This window comes from Marmota marmota, unplaced genomic scaffold (assembly GCF_001458135.2).
Source record: "Marmota marmota marmota unplaced genomic scaffold, marMar, whole genome shotgun sequence".
Lineage (NCBI taxonomy): Eukaryota > Metazoa > Chordata > Mammalia > Rodentia > Sciuridae > Marmota > Marmota marmota.
Genome location: NW_026000229.1, coordinates 3,135,282 through 3,152,094, shown reverse-complemented (window position 1 = coordinate 3,152,094; position 16,813 = coordinate 3,135,282). Strand labels below are relative to the sequence as shown.

General features: G+C 37.4%; 1 protein-coding gene across 13 annotated transcripts in view; it reads left to right on the top strand.

The window, feature by feature from the left end:
* Window positions 1–16,813, top strand: part of Herc2 (HECT and RLD domain containing E3 ubiquitin protein ligase 2) — a 183,704-nt gene that overhangs the window by 4,632 nt on the left and 162,259 nt on the right. For all 13 annotated transcript variants that reach the window (XM_048793048.1, XM_048793046.1, XM_015480325.2 and 10 more), the window contains exon 3: window positions 8,796–8,910. In XM_048793048.1, coding sequence (XP_048649005.1) covers window positions 8,796–8,910 — 115 coding nt within the window. The remainder of the gene's footprint in view (window positions 1–8,795; window positions 8,911–16,813) is intronic.

The following is a 16,813-nucleotide window of genomic DNA, read 5'->3' as shown; positions in this document are numbered from 1 at the left end:
AGCATTGTTGATTTTGATATCCTTTTACTGATATTGAAAAACATCTTCAAATGGAAGCTTGACTCTGCTGTTTCAATTTTAGAAACAAACTAAAAGACAGAATGCCTTACTGTGCTTTCCAGTAATTCTTTTTTTGGAGGGTGGGGGAGGGGATTGAACTTAGGGGCACTCGACTACTGAGCCATATCCCAAGCCCTCTTTTGTATTTTATTTAGAGACAGGGTCTCACTGAGTTGCTTAGCACCTTGCTTTTTGCTGAGACTGGCTTTGAACTCAAATCCTCATGTCTCAGCCTCCTGAGCCGCTAAGATTATAGGAGCGTGCCACTGGGCCTGGCTTTTTCCTGTAATTCTTGTGTGTATCCAACTGAAACCATTTTTAGCATCAAAGTTTACTTTGGTAGATAAATAAAATAGGGATAAGAGGAAAGCATTATATAGTTTTGTATAACCTTAATCACAGGGTTAATTAGAAAAATAGAATAACTTGATGTTTTCCAATTTAGGATTATATAATTTTAGTAGTTTTCAGGTGTTCTCTAATGGCTAATAGTTCTCTAACAAACAATCTGTGTGTGTGTGTGTGTGTATACACACAGACACACTTTTGCTTTCCAGTTTCCATCTTTGTGCTTTAATTAGTTTTAAGTGTTTTTTTTGGTAAGCATGCATGCATCATCTCTGTTTTATTTCTTAAAGTGGGAGTAAAGGATTTTTTTGTAGAATGCTAATTGTAGTTATATCTGTCATTTTAGATAAGTAGGGTCAGGAGTATTAGAATATCACGGTATGTCAGGAATTAAACACATTAATTTTCATATTAAGGTAAAAAGTTTATAATGACTTCTTAGGATGACTTTCATCTCTGTAGGATAGATAGCATTACTTATTTTTGTTCATGATTGTGGTTCTTTTTTTTCCCCATCACATAAGGAAGCATTTATTTGAGGTTTAACATGAAATCATACAAATAAATTTTTTTAAATGTTTTTTTACGAATATTTTAATTTCATTTTTATGTGGTGCTGAGGATTGAACCCAGTGCCTCACACATGCTAGCTGAGCACTGTACTACTTGAGCCACAACCCCAGCCCCCCAAATTTTTATAAACACAAATCCACATTGAGTCATAACACAGATAGCAAAGGACAAAGTAAAAACAAAGAAACCTAATTGGTGGCTATATACAGTTGGACACAGTTGTGTCTTGTACACTAGAAAGTCTTTTACAAAATAATCATCTTAGATCAACAGAAGACCAATCTTCAGTGTTGTTCGGCAACATGGGTTTCTTTAGCATCTCCTGTTTTCTCCAATGCTGTCTTTTAGTATGGCTGGTAATTATTTTGTTGATTGCCACCCTCTCAAGATGCCTTGCCATAAGTGCTCTGTTGACCACTATAGTTTGCATATCCCTATCCATAGTTCCCATAGTATAAGCATATCCACTGTAGCCACTATAGTTCTGAACATTACCATAGGAATTATTTGTAATTTCCATATCCTTGATCATAATACTTTTTAAATCCTTGGTTCTAGTTTTGTCCCTGACCTCAGCCATGACCCCTGGTACCACCTTGTTCACCAACTTCAGCACCTCTTCCTTCTTTTTGTTGTTTTTGCTGCCTATTATACCTCTTTGGGTTGTGCAGCTGTGATTTCACACTTCACAGAACCAATTTGATGATATCTGCTTTCTTTTTTTTTTGTAGTCATAGATGGACAAAATGCCTTTATTTATTTATTTAACATTTATTTTTTTATAATTAGTTGGGCACAATAGCTTTATTTATTTTTATGTGATGCTGAGGATCAAACCCAGGGCCTCACACATACTAGACAAGTGCTCTACCGCTGAGCCACAATCCCAGCCCCAGAATGCCTTTATTTTATTTGTGTATTTTTATGTGGAGCTGAGGATCGAACCCAGTGCCTCACGCATGCTAGGCAAGCACTCTGCCACTGAGCTACAGCCCCAGCCCCTGATGATATCTGCTTTCTAACAATTTCTTTACTGGCTCTTCATCTTTCATTTATTTTTGCATTCATGTGAAGTTCAATATTTTCAATCTCTCCAAAGGCTCCAGAGTACTCTTGAATTTGTTCTCCAGAAGTGTCTGGGCTCAGTCCGCACACAAAAACTTTTTTTTTTTTTTTTTTTAAGAGAGAATTTTTTAATATTTATTTTTTAGTTTTCGGTGGATACAACATCTTTTATTTTTATGTGGTGCTGAGGATCAAACCCAGTGCCCCGCGCATGCCAGGCGAGTGCGTTACCGCTTGAGCCACATCCCCAACCCACAAAAATTTTTTTTTAATATTTATTTTTTAGTTGTACACAATACCTTTATTTTGTTTATTTATTTTTATGTGGTGCTGAGAATCGAACCCAGGGCCTCGCATGTGCTAGGTGAGCACTCTACCACTGAGCCACAACCCCAGCCCTCACAAAAACTTTTTTTAGGGGGTTCTTTCCCTTTTAAAGCTTTGGCCCTTTTGGGGTCTATCAATTTGCCATCCAGTTTGTGTTCTTTCTGTTCTAAAACCTTGTCAACACTAGTAGCATTTTTGAGAAAGTACAAATCCAAATCCTCTTGCTCTTTCTGGGACTGGATTTGTTTTAACTGTTCAGTCTTCAGGTTTCCAAATCAAGACAAATATTCAGTCAGATCTTTCTTGCTTGTATCCTAGATCAAGCCTCCCATAAACATTTTACTGCCATTCTGCCGATTCTTGCTTGCGTTGATCTTGGATGCCTCTGCAGATTCCTCTGTGTGGCTGTACTGGTTCATGTCCTCCATGGTGATGGAGCTGTTGACGGGGATGCTGGTAGGGGGCTGCTGGTGTGCAGTTCTGGTCATGGCAGCAGTGGCAGCAGAATGTTGTATCGATTGTGGTTATTTTTATTTTTATTTTTTTTAATATTAGAAAGTTGCATCCATGTTTTTTTTTTTTTTTTTTTTTTAAGAGAGAGAGAGAGAGAGAGAGAGAGAGAATGAATGAGAATTTCAATATTTACTTTTCAGTTTTTGGCAGATACAACATCTTTGTATGTGGTGCTGAGGATCGAACCCGGGCAGCACGCATGCCAGACGAGCGCGCTACCGCTTGAGCCACATCCCCAGCCCGATTGTGGTTATTTTTATCTTCCCTATATTTTGGGTCAATTTTGTCAGGATTTTGTAAATGTTGTTAGCCTGACTTCCTTCCTTCCTTCCTCCCTGCCTGCCTGCCTCTCTCCTTCCCTCCTTCCCTCCCTCTCAGAGGCACTTTATTACTGAGCTATGTCCCCAACTCATTTTATTTTTATTTGGAGACAGGGTCTCATGAAGTTGCTGAGACTATCTTTGAATTTGCCTCAGCCTCTGGATTATCTGGGATTACTGGCATATGCCACTGCTCCCAGTTTGGCCTTTTTTTTTTTTTTTTTTAGAGAAACTAACTTTTAGCTTGGTTTTTGGAAAAGGGCAATAATAGTTATAAAGGAAAAGAAATGAGTTTATCATCAGACTTGGATGACAGTAGAAGAAAAGTGGATAACATGTTTAAGGCAATCAAGAAAAGAAAATGTGAACCAAGGATTTTATGTGCCAGCAAAACTGATTTTTCAGGTAAAAACAACACAGATTTATCAGTTAGCAGTAATGCAGGAAATATTTTTTCATAAGCCAGTTTTGTGGAATTGATACGTTCTTCAGACAATTTAATGGCTGTAGATCCCCATAGGACTGGTGCTGGTCATGAAACCCACAGTTTTGGGTAAAACCTAGACTATAATGAATGTTCCAAGGGCGAGAACAATGGAATAGCTATATGCTTAGACATTGTAGATTATGGTGTAACTGTTTCATAATGTCTACTATTAATCCTATCCATTGTAATTTTCCCATTAGTATTTTTTCACTTGTGGAGGCTCCAATTGGGTCCTTTTTAATGTCCCACTTCACTGTAAGAACATTAAATGTTAATTCTATCACCTCTGGATTTATTTCTGCTGTGTTTTCTTAATTTTACATTTTTTTGTGGTACCAGGGATTGAACCCAGCATTTTGTGCACGCTAGGCAAGTGCTGTATCACTGAGTTACGCACCCCCCAGCCCTTTTTGTATTTTTAAAATTTTGAGATAAGATCTTGCTAATTTGCTCAGTTGAGCTTGAATTTACAATCCTCCTGCTTCAAGCCTCCTGAGTAGTTGGAATTATAAGTGTGTACCACCATGCCCAATTTCTGTTGCTGATTGATCCTATCATTTCTATTGATCAGTTACTCTCATTTTGGGATGTGGTTGTGTGCCTGCTAATATTTGATTTAATGCCAGACTTTTTTTTGGGGGGGCACTGGGGATTGAACCCAGGATGCTCTAGCAGTGGCCTTTTTTTTCTTCTGGCATGCATGTGTGTTACTTGAGATCAATTTGATCTTTTCAAAGCTTGATTCTAAAAACAACAACAACAACACAACAAAGAAAAGCATTGATCCTAAGGTTTATTAGGGCTGATCCACACAGTCTTTATTTGGGCTAACTTATCTGTATTAAGATAGTGTCCTTCTTAGGACTATATCTGATGCATGGCATGATATCCTAACTGTTGGACTTGAATTGGCACATACTTGATTCTTATCTCCTTTCCATTTTGGGGTCATTAGTTCCTAGGAGGTCACTATAGTATGTGTCCTTCCAGATGTTTAGTTTCTACCTTCCAAAAAAGGATTCCTTGTTGCTTACACAGCTTTTGCTCTTCCTTCTTCTCTGCTGACACTATCCAAGTAATGAAAGAATGGGCTGTAGCAATACTTCTTGTTTCTTTGTAAACTGGGCTTCCTCCTTGGCTTAGTTTTTAAATGTTTTGGCTCCACGTCCCCCCTCCCCCCAGTTTAAATGGCTCTTTTAAATATCTTTGTCTCTTAACCTAGATTACATCTCAGAACACTGATATGTAGAGCCCAGCTAGTATGGGGCAGTCCCAGAGTGTAGTTGAGGCTGAGAATGGTAGTCCACTGTTTTTCCTGGAGTATTGGCATCTCCTTCAGGCCTTCATCTATAAACTGTTTGCTCTGACTTCTAGATTTGAGTGTATAACTCTGAACACTCTGCTAAGAACTGGATTTATATTTACATACTCCATGTTTATGTTCTATGGTTAGTTGTATCTTACAAAGAATAGGTTTCTGGGCTGCAGCTGTAGCTCAGTGGTAGAGTGCTTGCCTAGCACATGTGAGGCACTGGGTTCGATCTCAGCACCACATTAAAAAAATAAATAAATAAAATAAAGGTATTGTGTCCATCTACAACTAAAAATATTTAAAAAAAAGAATAGGTTTATCTTGGCTTACTATTGTGTAAGTTCCAGTCTTTGATTGATTGGCTCTGATTTTTTGGATCTGTGGTGAGGCAGTGCATGCTCAGAGCATGTGATGGAGCAAAACCACTCGTCTTCATCATCTAGGAAGCAAAAGGGAAGACAAAGAGACTGGGGTCCTACAATACCTTTTGAGGGCCATCTCCAAAGACTTAACAACCTCCCACTAGTTCCAACCTCCTAAAAGTTTCATTCTTCCAAATAGTATCACTCTGGGGACCAAACTTTTAACACATGGAGTTTTCAGGGGATACTTAATCAGATCATAACATTAGTGCAAGTTGTAGTGGTTAAAACTGAACTAATTCTCATTTGTATTCTGTTCCTTGCCTTTTCATATCTGATTTGATGCACTTGATTTGAAATAATTGTAAATACTTTCTTTTTCTTGGCTTAGGTTCTCATCATTTCTCATTTGACTCTTGGTAGTGGTTTCCTAGTTCATTTTCTTTGTTTCTAATTTCTTCCTCTTTTGTCTCCATTGCATTATTAGTTAAGGAATAGGTCATGGATTCCTTTGAGTGTCTGAAGATAGTAGTGTGTAACTCCTGGAGCATGTGCATATGAGCTATGAGATTTGGCCCCTGTGTGCACCATGGTGGGAACTAGACTAGAGTGGCAGCACTTAGCTACTCTGCTGTTAGCATTCCATTCCCTAATTAAACCTCAGAGGCCTTGAATGCCCATGGTTCACATTTTAAAAAGAATTTGCCTCTCCTCCTTCCTGTTGATACTTTTTCCAAGAGTCATATGTTTTGGTTCCAAGTTATTTTGTTAGTGATGTGAACAGATAAAATAGGAATGCTGAGAGAAAGTTGTTGCTTCTACAGAAACTAAACTGAATGTCAAATTGTTTTTCCATTGCTATGTAACGAGTCCCTAACCACAAATATAGCAACTGACAACAATACTCACTTACAGTCTGATAGTTTTCATGGATCAGGAGTCTGGCTATGGCTTAGCTTGGTCCTCTGCTTTGGATGTCACTAGACTGAAGCCAAGGTGTCAGCTGGGCTGCACCCTTATCTGGGGCTCAGGGTCCTGGTTGGAAGAATTGGATTCTTTGAATTTATGGGACTAAAGCTCTGGGCTCTTAGAGGCTTCCCCTCTCCATAGGCAGTCCAAGCCCACAACTTGCTTTTTCCAGGGTCTTAAGGATAGCCTCAGGATAATCTTAATTTTGATTAACTAGAAAGTAGCCTGATTGGAACCTTATTTACATATGCAGAATCCTCTCACCTTTGTCATAGAATGAACAACATGTAATCACAAGTATAATATCCCATTCTATTTAGAGGTCTTACACACACTTGGGGAAAAGGGTTATAGAGGGTGGGTGTATACCCCAGGGGATTAGAATCTTGGGCGCCATTTTTGGTTACCATAGATAATTTGGATAAAATTGGAATGCCAAAGATTTACTTGCACAGCCTGGTGCAGTGGTTAGTGCCTGTAATCTCAGATACTGGGAGCCTGAGGCAAGAGGTTAGGTATTCCATGCCAGCCTTTGCAACATAACAAGACTGTCTTAAAACAATACAAGATTTACACAGATTTTTTTTTTAAATTTATTTATTTATTTATTTATTTTAAGAGAGAGAGAGAGAGAGAGAATTTTTTAATATTTATATTTTGTTTTTTCGGCGGACACAACATCTGTGTTTGTATGTGGTGTTGAGGATCGAACCCGGGCCGCACGCATGCCAGGCGATCGTGCTACCACTTGAGCCACATCCCCAGCCCAGATTTACACAGATTANTTGCTTGGCATTTAGTGAGGCTCCAGTTCCATCTCCAGCACTGCAAAAGCAAAAAAAAAAAAAAAGAAAGAGTAAACAGATGACACAATTTTAAATGTCGTATGTGTTAGAGAAGATGTCTTCAGTTGCACCTGCAGTTTTCTTTAGAAGGGTTACCTTTTCTTGGTGTTCCAAAAGTTTCTTTCCCTACTTTGTGCTGGTTGCCTGCTCTGGGAAGCCTTTTCTGATTCATACATGTTGATAAACTAGGCTGTTTTTGTTTTTAGTTTTTTCTTTGAATATCACTATGAACTTATGTAGTATAATTCATTTTTGTGCATTATATTTGATGTGTATTTGGATGTTCAAAATTGTTCTAAATTTGGCCAGAAGTCCTGTTAGTTTTTTTTTTTTTTTTAAATGTATTACTGGGATTGAACCTCAGGGTTATTCCACCACTGAGGCATACTCCCAGCTCTTCTTTATTTTTTATGTTGAGACAATGGCTGGGCTGGAACTTGTGATCTTCCTGCTTCAGCCTCCATGCCTGCCCCAAGCTTATGTTGTCCGCTAAGGCCCTTGAGTCAGCCTTTTCTCTCTTTCGTGTCAGATGGTGCTTAAGAATAATATCTGGGTTCTGATTTTATTCATATCTGTTAGAATGCCTCTGATTCTAGGTCCAAAGACAGAACAAGCAGATAATATTAAATAAAGCTGGGTGTGGTTGCCCATGCCTGTAATCCCTGCAACTTGGGAGGCTGAAGCAGGAGGATCACAAGTTGGAGACCAGCTTCAGCAACTTAGGGACCTTGTCTCAACATAAAAAACAAAAAGGGCTAGGGATTTGACTCAGTGTTGTGACTTAAGTGCCCCTGTATTCAGTCCCTAGTACTAAAAAAATGCTAAAACAAAACATAACAAAAACATACTGGGATTCCCAATCTAAATTGTTCTAAAAAACTTCTTGGATTTGATCTCTTTTCTAATTAAAACCTTAGTTTCTGGTAATATTAATGGACTTTATTATAAATGTGTTTTATCATACAACATACATATAGTGGTAGTTTTAAAGTTGTATATCAATGTTATGATTACCAGTAAGACCAGTGAATGAAGGGGGGCTTTTTCCCTACCTTAGAATATATTGTATGAATGATTTATAATTCAAAAGTCCCTTGAAATACTTTTCTTTCTGTTATTTAATAGGTTAATTTGCTTGTTACCATTTGTAAGTTTTGCTTTTTTATGATTTAATTTTAATTTTTGAAGATGGAAACATTGTGTGCTTCAAAAGTAAAATACTTAAGGTCTATTCGCAGTCTTGCTTTCATTGGTTCCTTCTGCCTTCCTCCATGTCACCTCAATGTTTTCCCATAGGTAATCACTGTAACTTGTTTTTGGTTTACCTTTTCAGAGCATGTCTTTTTTTCTTGTATCTTACACAAAAGTTAGCATAGTAAATACACCGCTTTGTGACTTGATTTTTTTTTTTTTTTTTAACCTCACTCTCTTTGTTGGATGATTTTCATTAAATGTTATTTATTTTTGAGTGAATTATTGAATAAATAAATTATTGATTTATTACTGACTAATTGAATATAATAAGAGGAAATGAGATTTCTCTTCATATAATTCTTTGAGAAGTACAGTGTGAGTGTGAGCAAACTGTAAAGTTTTTTTGTTCATCATTGCCAGCTTGCATTCTCAAGAGATGGGCTCTGTGGCCTATGGAATGAAATGGTTAAAGATGGGGAAATTGTTTATACTGGAACGGAATTAACACAGAATGGAGAGCTCCCTCCTAGAAAAGGTAAGCTCCTTTTTTATTTTGTAAAAACCACCATAAATTGCATTTTGTAGAACTTTTGTAACATAGGCACAAACATTTGGTCATACCTCTTGTAAGTTTTGTTTTTCACTTGGTGATTGATGTCTAAGATATTAGTTAATATTTTAAGCTGCTTGGATTTCATTGTTTATATGACTTGAAGGCATTCTTTTTTTTCTCATGTGTGATAGGCAAGCACTCTATCATTGACTTACATCCCCATCCCTTTTTAAACTTTATTTTGAGAGAGTGTCTTGCTGAGTTGTCCGGCTGGCCTTGAATTTGTGATCTTCCTGCCTTACCCCCCAGAGTAGCTGCCTTATAGGTATCTGCTACTGTACCTGTCAGTGTAAAACCACCTCCCTGCATTTGTAGTGGTGTCTTCCTGTGTCTAGTTTGCAGCTTATAAGAAATTGTTAATATTTTCTCTTTCAAAATTCCAAAATAGATCTTTCCTTGGCTAACATTAAATTATCCCTGTAAGATTGAACGCTAAATTTCTTGGCTCTACTACTTGAAAATCATCAAGATGGATAAAGCCGCTACTTTAGGAAGTACTTCCTTTTCTTGTCATAGAATGAATTAGGATAGTGTCTATTTGAAAATACAGAAAGTGGGCTGGGGCTGTAGCTGAGTGGCAGAGTTCTTACTTAGCATGTATGAGGCACTAGGTTCGATCCTCAGCACCACGTAGAAAAATAAATAAAATAAAGGCATGCTGTTCATCTAAAACTATAAAAAAAAGAAAATATAGGATGTAAGTTGGATGTAATCCTTGTAATCCCAACTACTTAGAAGGTTAAGGCAGGAGAATTGCAAGTTCATGGTCAGCCTTGACAACTTATTGAGAACTTATCTCAAAAGACAAAATGAAAAACAAAAAACAAAAACAAAAGAGCTGGGGATGTAGCTCAGTGTTAGAGTACTTGCCTAGCTTGTGTGAGACTCTGGGTTCAATCCCCAATAGCACAGAAAAAAAATAATTAAAAAAGAAAAGAAAAAATACATGGAAAAAGTATTGTCATATTTTTCACTTGTAACACCTGGCAAAGTTAGCTCAGTTTCTTCTGAAATTTGTTTGTTTGAAAATTTCTATTTACACACAGAATAACTTAAAAATGCATGTAGAGATTGGCTACACATCCATACCCCAGATCCTGTGACCACTGTTTGGCTCCACATGTTTATCACAGTGCTCCTTGCCTTACAGCCTTGTCTATCCATTGATGTGTCTTGCCTGGCTTCCTTAGATACTTCATGCACATCAACTTGAGTAGGGTTTTAGTTTTTTTGTCTTCCACATAAAATCTATGCATAATGAAGTGCATACATATATAGTGAGATTAGATCTCCCTGTGTTGCCCAGGTTGGTCTCAAATTCCTATGATTCTCCCACCTGTATCCTGATTAGCTGGGACTACACGTATGTACCACCATACCTGGCTGAAATGTGTGTATTTTTAAGTTTACAAGTGTTGGCAAAGATACCTTGTGACCTAAACCTTTATCAACACTATTCCTGCTTAGAAAGTTCCCTTGCTGGGCTGGGGATGTGGCTCAAGCAGTAGCGTGCTCGCCTGGCTTGTGCGGGGCGCTGGGTTTGATCCTCAGCACCACATAAAAATAAAAAATAAAGAAGTTGTGTCCACCGAAAACTAAAAAATAAATTTAAAAATTCTCTCTCTCTCTCAAAAAAAAAAGAAAGAAAAAAAAAAAAGTTCCCTTGTTTGCCTTCCTAATTCATATCTAACTCTGCTGCCCAGAGGCAACCACTGGTCTGATCTTTCTCTGCATTGATTAGTTTTCCTTGTTCTAGAACTTGGTGTAAATGGAATCTTCCAGTCATGGGTTTTTTTTGTGTCTGGCTTCTTTCTCTCTGCATAATTTTTTTTTTTTTTTTTAATTGGTTGTTCAAAACATTACAAAGCTCATGACATATAATCTTTCATACATTTGATTCAAGTGGGTTATGAACTTCCATTTTTACCCCAAATACAAGTTGCATAATCACATCAGTTACACATCCACATTTTTACATAATCTGCATAATGTTTTTGAGTTTCATCCCCTTACTCCCTTTTTTGCATGCATCAGTAGTTTTATTTTTAAGTTTTATGCCTCTTCCCAGCCCTCCAGTATTTGTTAATAAATTAAAATAGTATTTCCCAAAGTGTTCTCTGTGAAACACTAGTTCTAAATGTGCTCTAAGAAAAGGCAGTCACATGGAAAAATCCGGAATATATATATTGTTCATTATATTTGATGAACTTATTTTTGTTCTTTGTTCTTTTAAAAATCATGTGGTTAGAAAGCAAAGTATAATTGTTCTTTATGTAGATCCCAACTGAAAGGGTTTTTTGGGGATATTTTTTAGCATTCAGTGAAAGTTTCTATTTTTAGTGGGGCATGATGTGTACTTTTTATTATTAGAGAATACTTTATTTATAGATGGGTTGATACATATTATATTTCATTTTAAGACTGTATTTTAAGTCAGTTGTAGCTAATTTGTGAGGAAAACACAACTTAGAATAGGAGTTCCTTAAATGCACAGATTCCTTTTCATTTCTTTGCAGTTTTCTTTCAGTTTGCTGTATGTATATTCCCAAAGGGATTGATGACTTTTTTTTTATCACCCACAAAGAAAGTGGGGGTGGGTTCTTAACTGTTGTCTAACTTCTTGATTCCTTTAATTTGTTTTGGAAAAATAGTGGCTTGTAATAATTGGCACTTTCCCCTGGGATATATTTTTCTTCCTTTCTTTTGCAATCACATTTAGAATTTCCTAGGCTCACTGATAATGAATGAAAACTCCCTTACAGGTATAAGCTTTTGAATCACAAAGTAGCCCCTAATGAGACTTAATTATAGTTTTACTTTTTCAAGTTGATGTTTCTTTTTTTTAAATTATTTTTAGATGGACATAATATCCTCATTTATTTTTATGTGATGCTGAGGATGGAACTCAGTGCCTCATACGTGCTAGGCAAGTGATCTGCCACTGTGCTACAACCCCAGCCCTGATGTTTCTTATTCTTATTTATTTATTGGGACTGAGGATTGAATCCCAGGACACTTTCCCACTGGAATACATCCCTGGCTACCCCGCCTTTTTTTAAATTTCGAGACAGGGTCTTACTAAGTTGCTGAGGCTAGCCTCAAATTTGAGATCCTCCTTCTCGAGCCTTCTGAGTTTCTAGGATTACAAGTGTGTGCCACCATACCTGGTTGATTTTTTTTTTCTTATTTATACTTTATTTAAGATTGTTTGAGGGGACATAGAGGAAGGAATAGGATTTAAATAAAGGAAAGTTAGGTTCAGGAGGCAGAGGCAGGAGGATCACAAGTTTAAGGCCTGCCTCTGTAATTTATCGAGGCTCTAAGCCCTTTTTATTTTTAATTTCTGTCTTGAAATTCTGAATTGAAATTAAAAATAAAAAGGGCTGGGAAATGTAGCTCAGTGGTGATGTGTCTCTGTATTAAACACTCACCCCCCCCACAAAAAAAAAAAAGAAAAAAAGAAAGTTGGAGCTGGGGTTATAGCTCAGTGAAGATCAGTGATGGTATGCTTGCCTAGCATTTGTGAGACCCTGGGTTCAATCCCCAGCACCATGTTAAAAAAAAAAAAAAAGCAGAGTTATGGGATACTAAAGCTGCTCTTTTGTGAAAAATTGCAGTGTCATGAACTGTTTTATTTCTAGTAAACCTTTTCAGTCTATGCAGATAGTAGAAGTATTAGTACTTTGTTATCTGCTTTATATTTTCTTGAAAGTATTTTCTTCATTATTTCTTTTAATCCTTGTCTCTTTAATGGAGGCTGCTGTTCGATTCACCCAAATCACAAAGGGCAGATCTAGCAATTGAAGTCAGGCCTCTTGAAAAATTTTATTGCTATTTCCACAACACTACAAATTGATAGCATTACCTGCTTTTTGTAGTTTCATATATCTTATTTTTTTTCTTGACTTAATATTATACATTATTGTGGCAATTGTTTTGCTTTTTTTTTTGTGTGTGTGTGTGTAGTCAATATTCTTATTTAACATATTTCAGTTTTAAAAGTCCAAGGACAAGTTTTGGATTTTGGGGTGAAGATTAGTGGAGTCATATTTTGTACTGTCTGATAACTTACCAATGTTTTTATAGTTTTCTCTGGAAATTGGTAAAAAAAAAAAAAAAGGCACTAACTGTGACCCATGTCCTCAAATAACTCATGATTATTAGGGCAAAAATCAAAACTCAGGTATAATGGGATAGCACAGCCCCTGTAAATGTTACAGCAAGTACAGGCTGGAGGAGTTCTGAGGGAGGAGTGTTTTCTGTGGTTAGGAGGCCAGCCTGGTCCTGGCCTTGAAGAACAGTGGCATGTGGTATCAGAGGTGGACACTAAGACTCCAAGTGGAGTATGCATGGATCAGAGCTGGCTGTGGTTGGAGAGTAGTGATGGGGGCAGGGTATGGTGAGCAGGATCAGTAGAATGAAGTTAGGCCAGAACAAAGGGATATGTATTTCTTGGAGTGCCCACTTGTACTCACATCCTTGGAAGGGTGCCTTCTGATACAGTTGGACAAACACTCTGAATGATACTTTATGCATCAGAGTTTAAAAATACTTTCATGGAGGGATATGAATATTAGAAAAAGGGGCCAGGATTCCCTTCTCCTAATGGTGGGAACTTCAAGTATTAAATTCTATTTTCTCAGCCTAAGGATTCTCAAACTCCAGGCTCATCAGGATACATTAGAGGGCTTCTTTTAGATACTATGGATGGCGTCACTTTTGGAGGCCCTGATTGGGTGGGTAGGTTTGGAGTGAAGCCTGGGATTTAATTCCGTAACACTTTTCCAAGAGTGCATCATGGTTTTTGTTCAGTAGGCTCAGTCTGTTGCATTGGGAGTTAGATGTGGTGGTGGTGGTGGGTGGATTTCACTGACTATTAAGCTTTTTCACTAAGCTATATCTCCAGTTGTTTTTATTTTATTTTTTTGAAACAGGGTCTTACTAAGTTGCTTAGAACCTTGTTGAGTTGCTGAGGCCAGCCTTGAATGCTGATACATTGCAGAACCACATGATTTCTGATATATAAAAAAAAGTTCATCGGAATTTATAATTTAATTAGGACAAGTCTATAGTCAGATTTTTCAGTTTTAAACACTATATGGAAATCATGTCAATTTGCCTAATGAGTACACTAGTGCAGGAAATTTAAAAAAATCATATTAACTCTCCTGTCCTTGAGAGAATAAACATAAGGCATATGCTTGTGTTATATGTCACACTGTTATCACCACAGGGATAACAGATATAAAACCATCTTTAACCAGAATTATCAGACCAGTCTATTTTTGCAAGGATTCACCTGGATTATGCAAATTTGTATTCTGTATCAGAAGGTGCTTCTGAATTAGTGGACTCGTTCCTTCTCTCCTTTGAATTAGTGGTTTAAATTGTTTCTCCCTCTCCAATAAAAAGGGGTTGGCCAATATTTATAGTATCAAAGCTTATTTCTTTTTTGGGGATTCTTGATTCCATTTTTTTTAAGAGTATAAACGCCATTATTAGTCTTTTTAAGCCAGTCAGAGTAGGAGTGCCACCAAATATAATAGACTTCATAATCTTAATAATCCCCTCCCAAAATAGAAAAATATACATACACAGTGAAGAATGCTTCTAGTGGTGGTATGTGATATGAAAAGTCTTCTTGTTATATAGGGGTTTCTGTTCAATTTTAACTTGTTCAAAGTTTCACCACAGTCATATCCACCCCAAAACAGATTGGGTGAGCATTTTGGTGTCTAACCCTGTAGTTGGCTATGAAATGGGGAGGCATGCAAGCCCTGGCAGTGGGGGTGGGTCTCTTTCTGGCCCAGACTCTGTGCAGAGTGGGGGAGGTGAGCAGAGTGGTTCTGCAAACTCAGTAGTAAAATGCACTCTCATTTATCACCAAGAGAGAATGCACTGCTTGCAAATCTGACTGTATGTGAACAGAATTTGTTAACCCCAGATTAATATGTCAAACTTGTCTAAAAGGCCCATGTTGAAATTAATGAAACAAACACCTACTTCATAGAGTTATTGGGTTGATAAATGAGTTGATAAAAATCTGTGATGCATGTGGCATGGTGCCTACCCCCCAGTCTGTGTTGCTTACAGTTTTGTGATTTATCATGTGGCTGTTTAACTGAAGACAGGAAATTTAGTATCTTATCCATTTGTGAGTTCTCTTGACCACTCTATAAGTCACCTGTGCTGAGCACCGTACTTGACACATAGGCAGTGCTCAGACCCTAGAATGATGATGGCTGTGCTCTCATAGTGAATTGGCCTGTGAATGGACATGCCAGCCAGAGAGCCTGTAAGTTCTATTTTTGACTAGAGAGTAATAACAGGAATGGTTTCAAATCTTGTATATTACCTTAGTTTTTTAATGAGGTGGGACCTTGCTATGTTGCTCAGGCTTTTATGGAACTGCTAGGCTCAAGTGAGTCTTCTGCCTCAGCCTCCCATGTAACTGGGACTATATATAGGGGTTCTCTGTTGTGCCTGATTCACACAATCTTTTTTTTTTTGGTATTGGGATTGAACCCAGGATGCTCTACCACTGAGCTACATCCCCAGCCCTTTTTATGATTTTTGAGACAGGATCTTGCCAAGTTGTAAGTCTTGCTTAGGACTCTTCCTCAGCCTCCAGAGTTGCTGGAATTATAGGTGTGCACCACCATGGTTTGCTCACATAATCTATTTTTAATTCATTGTTTATTGTTAGATCTTTTTACAATTTGAACTTACTACAAAATACTTACATTGCATTTCAAGGTTAAAATGTTAAAAGTTTTTATAGAGTTTTCAGTGAATAATAAGTTTCATCCCAATCCAGTTCTCCAGTTACCTGCTTTTTTTTCCTTCTTAGAAATGTTATTACTAGTTTTAGTATCTTTCCATATATGAAATAATTTATACATAAAAATAACCATTTTAGGATATGGGATACACTAAATTCAGAAGAGTTATTCAAAAAGTAAAACAATGCAACATTTAGATTGTAATCCTTAGTTTCTGGCTTGACTCTATCTTTTCTTCTTTGAAATGAGTAAATTTGCCCCTCCTGGGCCCCCCTCCATTGAGTTCTTGGTGCTCCTCTTCCTCTTAGGTTCTAAACAGTGATTTGAACAGAAACTGCGTTAGGTGGTTTGTACAAACTTCCCGCCATAACTGGACTGGAATGTCTTAAAAGTCCTGAGGTCATCCAGTCCTAGTTCTGCCCTCAGACCAGGTGGCAGAGCACCTAGAATCTGCTTCCCTGCTTCAGCCCACAATGGCCCCTCAGGATACTACCTGAAGCTTTAGGAGGGACATCCCCTCTGACTTTCCCTTCTCCCCAGAGTATTTTGTTGTTGTTGCTGGAAGTTGAATTCAGGTCCTCATGAGTGCTCACAACTCCTCTCCAGCATTTCTTAATTTTGCTATATATCTGGGCAGTTTGTGTTCTGTTTCCTATCTGTGAAGTTTGAGCCCTGCAGAGGTGAAAAGGAGATCAGGCAGACACTGAAGCTAAGGTGTATCCTGTCTTTGAGCTGCTGGTGCTGATTATTCTGGTTGTTGTTTTCATGACCTCCAGGGACTTCATCCAGATTTTGCTGGATGTTCTAATTTATGCTAGAGTTCTAATTTATGCTCCTGAGAGTAAAACTCAGGTGTGTTTAGTGATGCTTCTTTTCTGCTTCCTTGTGAATGCTGAAGATTTTCATCCTGAAGAAGAGATTATATGACCAATGTTCCAGTGCACTGATTTTAAAATTAAGAATTAAAAAAAAAATATGTATGTATATATATATATATATATATATATATATATATATATATATATTTTTTTTTTTTTTTTTTT